Below are 12,685 nucleotides of genomic sequence, written 5' to 3'. Positions count from 1 at the left end.
TATTTATATAAATCATGTGTTCATACATATCCAACTCAGTGCACATTTCCAATATTTTCTCTTTCTAATGAGCTCCAGCAACTGTTTTTTTTATGTTTTGCTGAGAAGAGTTTAATTCAATTACAGTTATTTATAATTTATGTGATCCAGAGTAGATAGGTAGGTCGTGTGGTGGAACATTCCACCCTCTTTGTGCTCCTGCTGCATAGCCTCAAGGTTCTTAACATCATTCCAGATTTCCTGTCTCCACTGAAAGCAGTCACGGCCCAGGGATTCTCGGGATGGGGGTGGGGGGTGGGGGGTTGCCTTTCTTTGAGGACGCTGTTAAATCTTTTACTCTGAATGATATCTTCTTCACAAGATAGCTTGGAACAGAAGTATTTGTTTCAAGAATCTGATGTTGAGCTTATCAACCACGCGACTGCCCAAGTGCAATACACAGAAATGCTAAAGAAACTCAGCAGATCATGCAACATCTTCAGGAAGTAAAGGGTAACCAGCATTTTGGGCCTGAGCCCTTCATCGAGGTATGAGCAAAAAAACAGGCAAGCGCCTAAATAAAAAAAGTTGGGGGGAAAAGAGGAGGGAGGAAGAGATAGGCGTAGAGGACAAACAGGTAAGAGGTAATTGGAGGATACGGGTGGGAGGGTAGAAGAGAAAAAACCTGAGAAGTGATAAGGGATGGCAGCTTTCTGATAGGAGAGGGAAGGGAAGGGGTGAGAATAAGATGGATGGATAGGGAAAGAGAGAGAGAGGGTAGGAGGGGGTTAATGGAAATTAGAGAATTCAATGTTAATGCCGTCTAGTTGGAGACTGCCCAGATGGAAGCTTTTTCACTTCTACCCTCCCACCTGTATCCACCTATGATCTCCTGTCTGTTAGCCTGTGCTCCTCCCCCTGCCCTTTGCTCCCTCTTCTATTTTCCCCACGCCCACCTTTTTATTCAGGCACCTGTCTGTTTTCTGCTCAGAGCTGATGAAACGCTCAGACTCAAAATGTTAGTCACCCTTTCCTTCCTATAGATGCTGCATGACCTGCTGAGTTTTCCAGCACAACACTATATGTCACTTGACTCCAACGTGTACAGGCTTTCTTGTTTAACGATGTTCCAGTGAACCTGGCTGAGTATAACTGGGCTCTCGATGCCTGTTGACCTGGGAGAAGACACTGATATTGGTTTGCTCACCTATACAATCTTCTCTTAAAAGTCAAAATTGAGCCACATTCACCACCTCTGCTGGTATAGGTGCCACAGGTAAAGGTGTCACAAGTTTCACGCCACCAGGTTCAGGAACAGCTGCTATCCCTCCACCATCTGATTCCTCAACAATAAATTTATTTGTTTACATGTGTACATTATGGACAGTTTTGTTTGCACTACCAGTAAGTGGTCATTCAAATCATGTCAAGTTCATTGTCATCTGGTTATACAAATACAATCCAACGAAACAGCGTTCTCCAGTCCTCAGTGCAAAATATGCAGGTACACAAGCAGACAAAACACCCATACAGACAAAAAATACATAGTCAGGACAAGTATTTCATCAATACAAATGAATAAATAAATATTTTTTCATGAATATAAGAGTCTCAGATGGTTAGTGTGACCAGCTCCTTTGGTTGTTCAGCATTCACACTCCCTGTGGGAAGAAACTGTTCCTCAGCTGATGATGCTCTCTTCAATACTCCTGTATCTCTTCCTCAACGGAAGCAGCTGAAGGATGCTGTGTGCAGGGTGGAAGGGGTCCTTAATGATTTTGCATGCACTCTATGGACAACGATCCTGGTAGATCATATCGACGGGAAGGAGGGAGATTTCAGTAATCCTCTCTGCCACTCGTATGATCCCGTGGATTGACCTCCAATCCATTTCTCTGTAGCAACTGTACATCACTGTGAGGCAGCTGACCAGAGCACTCTCAGTGGAGCTCCTATAGAAAGATGACATAATGGTGACCAGTCACCTTGTCTGCTTCAGTCTTCTCAGGAAGTGCAGTCACCATTGTGCCTTCCTGTCAACTGAGGAGATGTTGAGTTTCCATGATAGGTCACTAGTTAAGTGAACTCCAAAGAACTTAAGTGTTCTCCACTCTCTCAGTTTGGTATAATTGTTCATAAAATTCTTTAAAGTTCTCATTAATCTCCATTGGGTTATATGTGATTTGTTTGTCCTTTTTCCTTGATGCCAATACAATTCTTTTAGCTTGTTCTGTTTGAAGTTGCCAGGCTAATATTTTGTGTGGTTTTTTTTCCTAGCTCATAATACTTCTGCTTTATTTTCATTATGTTCTTCTCCACCATATACATTTGTAATGTTTCATATTTTATTTTTTGTCTGCCAATTCTCTTCTTTTTGTTATATCTTCCCTTATTGCTAGTTCTTTTTCTGTACTTACTATCTCCCTTTCCAACTGTTCTCTTTTCCGATTGTAGTCCTTTTTCATCTTAGTTACATAAATTATTATCCGCCCTCTAATCAAGGCTTTCATTGCATCCCATAATATAAATTTGTCTTTCACTGATTCTGTATTTATTTCAAAGTACATTTTAATTTGGCATTCAATAAATTCTCTATATTCCTGTCTTTTTAGTAGCATGGAGTTTAATCTCCATCCATATGTTCTTGGTGGGATGTCCTGCAATTCTATCTTTATATTGTTTCGCCTACTATAGTTTTCCATTATATCCATCTTCTGAGCTAACAACTCCTGTGACTCTTTAACTTTTTGTCACTGTCTTCCAATTTTCTTCTTAACTCATTCACTTCCATTTCTACAGTTGTTTCCCGTTCTTCCACATTTTCTAATCTTTTCCCTATTTCTGTCATGACCAGCTCTATTCTACTCACTTTTTCTTCTGTACTTTTCATTCTTCTTTTCATTTCACTAAATACTAATGTCAACCATTCTTTTAATGCTTTCATTTGTTCTTGAAATTTTTTTTAATCCATATACTGTCCATCTATTTTACCTTCTATTCCTCTGTGCAGAGCTTGGTCTTCTTCTTCCTCTTCTTCTGTGTCTGCATCTGTCTTTGTGTCTTCTACTTCTCTTCCTTGTGTCTGTGTCTCTTCTGACTTTCTTGTTGAGCTGCTTGCCTCACTTTGCTGGGCGTTTTTTTGCATGGCTTCTTGCTGTTGGTCCTCTTTTTCTGGGCTAGTTATCTGTTGGGCCTCATACTGCTGTCCTTCTTTCCTATCACTCCCTTTCCTATTGCTTTCCTCTTCTTCCAGCTGAGAGCCTGGATGTCTGGCATCCCTCAGCTGGTCGTGCTGTGTAAGTTCACTCCTCAGCTGGGCCCCCCTCCCGTCGGTTTTCTTTTTCCTTTGTGTGCACATTGCGCACTTCTTTTTGGCTCAGAGAGCCATTTTTGCAGTCCAGTGGTCGGGAGGTCGCGACTCTGCGGGGTCATCACCAACCTTGGGGAGTGGGCTCTTTTCTCCATGATGTCTCCCTGTTTCTTCATTGCAGGTAAGGCCTTCTCCTTTCTCTTCCAGCTTTTATTCCCGTTGTTTTTACTTTTTCCTTCTTGGGTGCCATTTTCTTTCTTTTCTCCACAACTTTATCTTTTATTTGTTGTGTTTTGGGTTTCTTGAACTTTGTGTTTTCTTCACTTTATTTCTTCTTTTCTAGAGAGGGCTGGTATTCTCCTTCCGGCCACTCCTCCATCACGTGACTCCTCCACAGTCTCTACTACAAAGTTGAGACTTAGATTGTTGCTCTCGCATCATTTCCTGAGATTTTTCCAACTCTTCTCTGTCGTGGAACTCATCACTGTTGGTGATGAGACCAACTGCTGTTGTAACATCTGCAAACTTGACGACTCTGTTGGAGGTGAATTTGGCAATGCACTCATGGGTCAGTAACGTGAACAAGATCAGGCTGAGCAGACAGCCCAAAGGTGCACCAAATGTTCTGCTAACACCCCGGACAGACTGTAGACTTTCTGCTAGGAAGTCCAGGATTCAGTTACAGAGAGGGATGTTGAGTCCCAGCAAAGACAGCTTCTCCATCAGCCTCTGGGGAATGATCATATTAAACATCGAACAAAGTCAATGAATAGCAGCCTGGCATATGAGGCGTTGTTCTCCAGGTGGGTCAGGATGGAGTGAAGGGACAAGCCAATAGCCTCGTCAGTGAAACAGTTTTTTCTATAGGCAAATTGAAATGGGTCCAGCATCTTGGAGGCATGCTTTGATGTGTTCTATCACCAGACGCCCAAAGCATTTCATTATGGTGGAGGTCAGTGCCACAGGATGGTAGTCATTGAGGCCTGTTATTGTCACCCTCTTGGATACCAGGATAATGGTGGCTGTCTTGAACCCAGCGGGAATGTTGGACTACCTCGCCCACAGGAAAATGAATCTAAAGGTTATATGTAATGTCATTTATGTACTCTGACAATAAATCTGAATCTGAACTCATTGCACCCTCCACCTTCTGAGTAAAGAGGTTCTCCTCTAATATTCCCCTTAAACATTTCACCTTTCGACCTTAACCCATGTCCTCCCATTGTTGAGAGCCAACTTTAGTGGAAAAAGGCTGCTTGCATTTGTCATGTCTGTACCCCTCATAATTTTATATACCTCTATCAAATCTCCCCTCATTCTCCGATGGTCCAGGGAATAAATTCCTAACTTGTTTAACCTTTCCCTGTAACTCAGTTCCTTAAGACCCAGCAACATCCTAGTTAATATTCTCTTCCCTCTCAAATGTTATTGATATCTTTCCAGTAGTTAGGTGACTAAAACTTCACACAATACTCCAAATTTGGCCTTACTAATGTTTTGCACAGCATCAATATAACCTCCCAATTCCTCTACTCAGTACTTTGATTTATGAAGGCCAATCTGCCAGAAGCTCTCTTTACCATCCTATCTACTTGTGATGCCAGTTTCAAGGAACTGTATATGTGTACCTCCAGATCCTTCTGTCACTCTGCAGTTCTCTACCGTTTATCAGATACATATGTCCTACCTGGTTTGACCTCCAAAAGTGCAAAACCTCACACTTGTCTGCATTAAATTCCATCTGCCATTTTTTCCAGCTGGTCCAGATCCCTTTGTAGGTTTTAAAAGCCTTCCTTCGTGTCCACTAGACCTCCAATCTTTGTGTCACCTGCAAACTTGCTAATCCAATTTACTACATTATCATCCAGATCATTGATATACTGAACATCAGTGTTTCTCAAACTGGGTTCCATGGAAAGGCACAGAGGTTCCACAGAACAAATGGGTACTAATAACTAAAACTTGTAAAAACTGTTTTAATTTAATTTAAATTTAAATTACATTTTGCCTGTGTTTCTAAACAGTTACCTCGACGCTATCAAAACAAAATGGCGTCTTGTGGCCTGACATCAGCAGTGCAGACGTCAGGGCTCAAGACACCATTTTCAACCAATGAGACTTGGATTTCTTTTGTGCCAAGCTGGCCACAAGTTTAAAATTTAATCTGCCTCAGCCCCTCACTCGCTTGCTCCCTCCCTCCCCCCTTGCTCAGGGAGCGAGGTGCGGCGGAGGTGGTCTGGGCCACAGCCGGAAACGAGTGCAATGGAGGCGGCCTGGGCTGCAGTTGGGAACAAGCTGCAGTGGGGGCGGCCTGGGCTTCATTGGGGAGCAAGGGGCACCGGGCTAGCCTAAGCTCATGGGGGGGGCAAGGTTAAGGGGGGGCTTTACTAAAACTCATCCTATGGTCTGGGTGGAAGTTAATCCGCTATGGTGAGTTTATTTACTTTTTTATATGCATTATATTTATGTGTTTTCGTGCGTGCGTGCGTGCGTGCGTGCGTGCGTGCGTGCGTGCGTGCGTGCGTGCGTGCGTGCGTGCGTGCGCGCCAGGTCTTTTAAATTGTAAATTATGATTGGGATTCCACAATTTCAAATTGTTCCCCAAAAGAGTACTGTGAGTTTAAAAGTTTGGAAAGCACCGCTGCAGATGACAAACAACGTGGTCCCAGCCATCAATCCCTGAGGCATACCACTAGTCATAGACCTCCAATCTGAGAAGCCATTATCCACCACTATTCTCTGACTTCTCCCTTAATTTCAATCTGAAATCCTTTATCAAGACCTTTCTGCTCAAAAGATGGATCATTATTTTTCTCCCACTGATGTGGCTCAACCTGCTGAGTTCCTCCAGCAGATTGTGTTCTGGGTCCAAATGTAGAATTTAGGAGCAGGAATTAACCACTCAACACCTCAAACCCGCTGTGCCTTCATTCCACGTGGCTCAGACAAAGAGATCAAGGTATAAAAACAAAAAAAATGCAGATGCTTGAAGTCTGATACAAATGGAAGATGCTGGAAACATTCAGCAGGTCATTTGGTATTTGTGGAAGTGAAACCAAACAATTCAAGTTTGATGATACTCTATCAGCAATCTTTCTGCATTCTCGGTTTTTAAGATCAAATTTCCAGCTTCTGAGTTTCAATTTTATTGTTGGACTCAACTGTTGAATTCACTACCATTTATTTTTCAATGGACCCTCACTCACCTTATGAAATTTGCTCTTCCCTGTGCAGCTTTTGTTTGTCTCCTTTGCTTTCTTCACCCTCTTTGATTTCTGTTTCCCCTTTACATTTGGTCACTGGATGGTGATTGAAGTATGCTTCCATTACTACCCTCTCAGAGATGGCACCAACATCATATGTCATTTTTGATTCACTTGGGGTTCCCACCCTGCACTTTTTTGACTATTCCACCTTTTCTACAAATTAAAACCTGCTTGTTTTCTCACTTTCTCTCTGCCGACAAAGGATCTTTAACCTCAAATATTGACTCTGTTTTCTCTCCAGATCCTGCCTGACCTGATGAGTATTTCTGGGATTTTGTTTTGAGATGAGAAAATCATTTTCCAGTTGTTTGGTTGTGACATGCCCTGTATATGCTCTGCGTAGGTTTTCATCCGTGAATCACTGGAACATAGGCTGGAGAAGCACCGTGGGATTGAGGTTTACAAATCAGCCATGATCATACAAGCTCACGTGCTCGGCTATCTGGCCAGGTAAAAGTCTGGGAAAATTAAATATTGCAAGTATGCTTTATTTATGAATATCTGTGGGCTTAATTTTGGAACAGCGAGCCAGACTCCTGCCTCGCTTTTCCAGAGGAGGAGTTTGATCCTGCCCTTAAGGCACTGACTGTGTGGCACTTGCCTGCTCTCTCTCTGACCACATGGGTTTCCCCAAGTGCTGCAAATTTCTCCCACATCCCAAAGAGGTCAATGTGTTAATTGGCTGCTGTAAATTGCCGCAATATGCAGCTAGGTAGTAGAATCTGGGGGCAATTGAAGAGATTGTGAAAGAATAAAGTAGGGTTAACATAGGGTTTGTTTAAATGGATGCCTGATAATCAATTGGACTTGTAGAGCCAAAAGCTGAGTTGCCATTGCTGTATAATCCTATGGCTGCAGATGCAATGTAAATCAAAATCAGATAATGCAACATAATGGGAGTGATGAAAATGGGAACACAATTAGATAGGGTGGTGAGGAAGGATATGGCGTGATTGCTTTAATCAGATGAGGCATTGTGTATGAGAGTTGGGACGTCATGTTACAGTTGGGTACATTTGATGTATTGTGTCACCACATTATAGAAAGGGCTTGTTTATGCTAGAGAGAGTTCAGGGAAGATTTACAAGGACATTGAGTTATCGGGATGGGATGGACTGGGTCTGTTTTCAAAGAGCAACACAACAGAGGCATATAAAATAAGAGGTATAGAGAGGCTAGATAGCCTGTGTATATTCCCTCTGGAAGGAGTGGCATAAAATTAAGGGTGCAAATTTGAGGTAAAAAGGAGGAGATTTAAAGAGGGGCACGTTTTTCCACACAAAGAGTAGGTGGTATCTGGAATGAGTAGACAACATTTAAGAAGCAGATAGTTGAATGAGCAGGTCTGAGAGGGATATGGAAGTAATGTGGGCATGGGATTAGTATAGGTAGGCACAATGGGCTGCATAGACTTGGTGAGCTGAAGGGCCTCTATTTGATATTGTATGTCTCTGTCAGAAAAAAGTAATTGCAAAAATGATCTTCCTTGATAATTTTTTTTTTTGCAAGGTGAATATCTATCTCTCTCTCTTCAAGAAACTGATTTTCTCCCAAAAATAGGAAACAGTACAAAAAGATGCGGGATATGGTTGTGTTAATTCAGAAAAACTACCGAGCTTTCTTCTGGAGAAAAAAGTTCCAGCTTGTCCGGAATGCCACGATAACGCTGCAGACACATGGGCGAGCTCTGCTGGCACGCAGAGAGTACCAACGACTGATCGAATATAAAAGGCAGAAAGAAGAGGAGCAGAGAAGGAAAGCGCAGGAAGAAAGGTTAGCAGCTAGAGACATGAAACTCTCACCTCAGCAGCCAGCTTACTCATTATCATTTACTTTCAAAAATATTTTTCCAAGGAAGGGGTTAGTGCAATGATATTACATCACCAGCATCCAGGGTTCATATCTGGCAATCTCTTTCAGGAGTGTGTATGTCCTCCTCATGACCACGTGGGTTTCCTCCACATGCTTCCATATGCTGAAAATCATACAGGGTTTGTAGTTTAATTGATGTATTTGGGTGGCATGGGATCATGGGTCAGAAGGGCCTGTTAATGTGTTATATCTCTGAAATCTAAAAATATCTAAAAAAAAATAGTTGACCTTTAATGTGTAATTATAAATGCTACATAATAAGTGAATGTATCAGTTCTCTTTAGATTCTTCATTATCTTTCATAACTCTTCCTTGGTGTGACTAGTTACAAATAAGAATATTTAATGTAGCATTAGTCCTGCAGCAGCTATACCTCCATTTTATGAAGGCTGAAAAACTGACATTATTTGTAATGTACTATATCTCACATGGTGAGAAATGAAAACATATTAATCAGTACTTTGAGCTTTCAGATACTAATTTGCTGCCAGCTGATAGCAAATCATTCTCTTTACGATCTTAATTTTCCATCCACTTGAACAAAGTGATCCAAAACTAGTGTTTTGGACTCCAAACTCATCCACACACAAAGCCCTGAATCTGACATGTACTAAATTTTAAAACCATCTTTTGCAGAGAAAGGAAACAGCAAGAAGCAGAGCTGCTCAAACAACAGGTAATAAATTATGTTTTTCTCTGAAGACATTCCAAAAAAATGCTTGCATTTATCGGACATGAAATGGGGAATAATTTTTCAGCTAATTCCTACACTTGCTGCTTTGAAGGTTTTTTTCTGAAAAATGTTATGTTCAAACCTTGCATGATAAACCAGAAAAAATAATAATGCATTGGGGTCCTTCAATTTTAAAGGAACTTTGCATCTGAGTTCACACTTGTCTTCCCCCATATACATGAGATTTTTTAAAGTGGTGGAATGTGGTTTTCTTTACTTCCTGCCAGTAGTTTATGCCCATTGATTCACCTCTGTGTCCTCTGGTGTGCACATGTTATCTCAGCACCAAGACAAGAACCAACGCCAATGTGCCAAATGGTTTGTGAAGATCAAAATAAACTGCAGATGCTGGAAATCAGAACTAAAAACTGAAAATACTGGAAACACACAGCCAGTCAGGTAGCACCTGTGGGAAGAAAAGAATTAATGCTTCAGGTCAAAGATCCTTCTTTGGATCAGTTTCGATTAAGTTTCTTTGACCTGAAATGTTAACTCTTGTTTCTGTTCTCGCTGGTTTTATTTCAGTATCTTGGTTTTCTTGCTAGCTAATCACCCAAATGCATTCCTCTATTCTTAAACGTCTGTGCAATACTCCCTTGATGGCTGCAGTCATGCTGAGGGAAGCTAGCTCCATTTCAGTGGGTGAGGTTGTGAAAGACAGTTGTGATGAACTGCGGGCCCAGCCTGGCTGGCTGGTTGGCTAACGGGCAACAGCAAGGGGAATGGTGAAGGGACAGTGGCAGGAGCACAATGTCATTCTTAGAGAAGATGGCGGTTTTGATTCCACTTCCTTCCTATATTGGGTACTAGCTACCCTACAGGCAACAGCTACCTTTTCTCCTGGCCCAGATATCTCACCCTAGGCAGGTCACAACTACCCACTGAGCAACTGCAAGGATCTCCAAGTGGCCAACCACTTAATTTCCACACCCCATTACCACATTGACACGTCTGTCCAAGGATGTGTTCTGCCAAGTTGAACCACAGGTAAATTGGAGAAGCAACACCTTATATTTAGTTTCTATAGTATCCAACCAGACGGCATTAACATCGACTTCTCCTAAGCTCCAGTAATCTCCTACCCCCATTCACTTGCTTTCCCTCTCCCCCCCCCGTTCATCACCCACACCTTCCTTCCTCCAGCTCCCCACTCCTTTCCCTGCCTTTGTCCTATCAGAGCGTATCTTTCCCAGCCCTCTGCCCCCTCCCACCTGTATCTCAGTATCACCTGTTAGCTCATGCTCCTTCTCCTTCCCCGCCATCCCCACCTTATTCAGGCTCGAAATGTCAAGTGCCTGTTGCTTTCCGTAAATGCTGCATGACCTACTGAGTTTTGTGCATGGCTCAAGTCTACCTGTACTACCCTAACACCACTCCAAGACTACCAAAAACCTGCCTGCAGGTTATTGTCTGCAAAAATAGGGAACATTATTTTTGCACTACTGTTGTCATTTTCTTTCTCTCATGGCACATTGTTAATTTAATTTACATTTATTGTTCATGCATTTTACATGTCTGTGTAACTGCACCAATCAAGGCTTTCATTGCATCTGCACATTGTACTTGTGCGTATGATAATAAACTCTCATCTTTTCTCTCACCTGCCCTCCTGCCACTAAGCACGGCTCCCTGGGGAAGGGAGGACCATGCCTGAGCAGGCAGCCAAGAGCATAAAATGGTTACACAGGATATTGCCCTCTTATGTTTGAGATAGGTCACCTGCTTGGGAGCAGGCAGTGAGACTATGTGTATCTTGACAGGATCGGGGTACCTAAGAATTCCATAGAAGCCAGAGAAGACTAAGGAAAAGATGGGATGTGAGAAAGAGGATAAGCTTGGAGAATTCAAATTCCCCAACCCACTTAACCCTCCCCCAGGAGCCACATCCTTTAGTACTTAGTCTGAAGCTGATCATCACCCTATCAGCCCAGCTAATGTGTGAGTGTCTCAGGATTGGTGCTGACCACCTTCTATTGCAAGAGATGGGCGAGGGCATCAGCGAGGGCCCTGCAGTGTGAAATGCCTGTCATGATTAAATACCAGTGAGTGACAAGTAGGCTTGAAGCACATATCAGTGTTGGATTAAATGTGCTTTCACTGAGCTGTATAACTGTGAGGGAACATTGTTGATTGATGGATGTTGTTTCCAGCTGGGTGTGAGTCAGTAACATGGATGCTACTTTCACTGATCTCCTGTTGGTCATTGTTAAACTCCTTGATCTCCTGGGACTCACTCCTTTGCCCTTCATTCTGGGCACATCTCCCTGCCAATCTCTTCCCACTTACCCTCTCCCTGAAGCTGGACAGTGACCTGTGTTATGAATTAATAAAATCTTATTAGTACTAAAAAGGAACAGCAATAGAAAATTCACCAGACAATGATAAATTCAAAATAATAGTTTTTATTAAACTATTAATTACATAACATTTCTTACTTAACTCTATCTTAAACCCCACTGTGCACAAATATATGTGTATATATGATTAAATCCCAAACTATTACAGTTTAGCCTTAATTCTGAAAAGTCCATTTTAAATTTCAGTATCAAAGGATTATGTTGAACTGGAAGATTTTTAAATTGCAGATCAAAAGTAATTATGAAGTATTTTGAAACACCTTTTTAAGACACACAAATTTCTTTTGTAGACCCATTTACAGAGCAACGTTTCTTCATACAAGTGATTTTGAAAACTTCCTCTTATCTTGCCTAAGATTATACAGTCTGTTTTCCAGGACAATTTCCATCTTAATCAAGTAACCTTTTTCATGGACATGAGGGTACCTTCCTTTCTTAGAGGCCATTGGAGTGGCTATTTCTTTTTGAATACCACTTTGGTGTTCCTCCTTTTATTATGGAGAATACTGGCAGCCTTCCTTCTTTTAAAATAATTAGTGGCTGCTTTTCCAATCCTGTCGATACAGGATGGCCTTCTCTTCCTCATCTGATCCAAAAATGTCTGATTTTGATAATATATTCCATACAGATCTTTCATGTCACATGGTATGACATCATAGCATTCTTTGAAGTCCTTCTGAACCTCTTTAACATCTTCATGCTAAAAAGCATAATTTAATCTTTGTCTTCCCAAACTTAAAATCAAAGTAATTGTCTTTGTTTGATGTTTCTCTCCTGGTTCCGAGTAGTCTAGGATTGACCAGGCAAATGCTTCTTAACAGTCCATTGTTCTCAGTATCTCAAGAACGATCATAAACTCTTTCATCTCTCTGCTTCAACTGTAGTTACAGCAGACTTCTCTCTCTGAGATGATGTCAGCTGCCATCTTGAGATAATCTCTTACTATGTTTTTAAAATGCAAATGTGTTGTCTTTGTGCCACTGAAGCCAATTCCACAAAATAACCTTACTAAGTTGTATAAATATGAAATAAAATTTAAAATTAAACTAAACATTAATCATAGCACATTCATCATACTTGGCCCCTTGAATGTTCAAAGATGTAGAGGGTTCATGATTTAGATTGGTCACATGGGTATATTTGGGTGGTGGACACTCATGGGCTGCCA

General features: G+C 41.6%; 1 protein-coding gene across 1 annotated transcript in view; it reads left to right on the top strand.

The window, feature by feature from the left end:
* myo10 (myosin X) overlaps window positions 1-12,685 on the top strand; it is a 332,493-nt gene that overhangs the window by 279,638 nt on the left and 40,170 nt on the right. The window contains exons 22-24 of the mRNA XM_069909274.1: window positions 6,899-7,005; window positions 8,116-8,328; window positions 9,064-9,103. Of these exons, the coding sequence (XP_069765375.1) occupies window positions 6,899-7,005; window positions 8,116-8,328; window positions 9,064-9,103 (360 nt within the window). The remainder of the gene's footprint in view (window positions 1-6,898; window positions 7,006-8,115; window positions 8,329-9,063; window positions 9,104-12,685) is intronic.

Source organism: Narcine bancroftii, chromosome 1, assembly GCF_036971445.1.
Source record: "Narcine bancroftii isolate sNarBan1 chromosome 1, sNarBan1.hap1, whole genome shotgun sequence".
Classification (NCBI taxonomy): Eukaryota; Metazoa; Chordata; class Chondrichthyes; order Torpediniformes; family Narcinidae; genus Narcine; species Narcine bancroftii.
The sequence above is the reverse complement of the archived record's forward strand: the minus strand, read 5'-3'. Positions and strand labels throughout refer to the sequence as shown.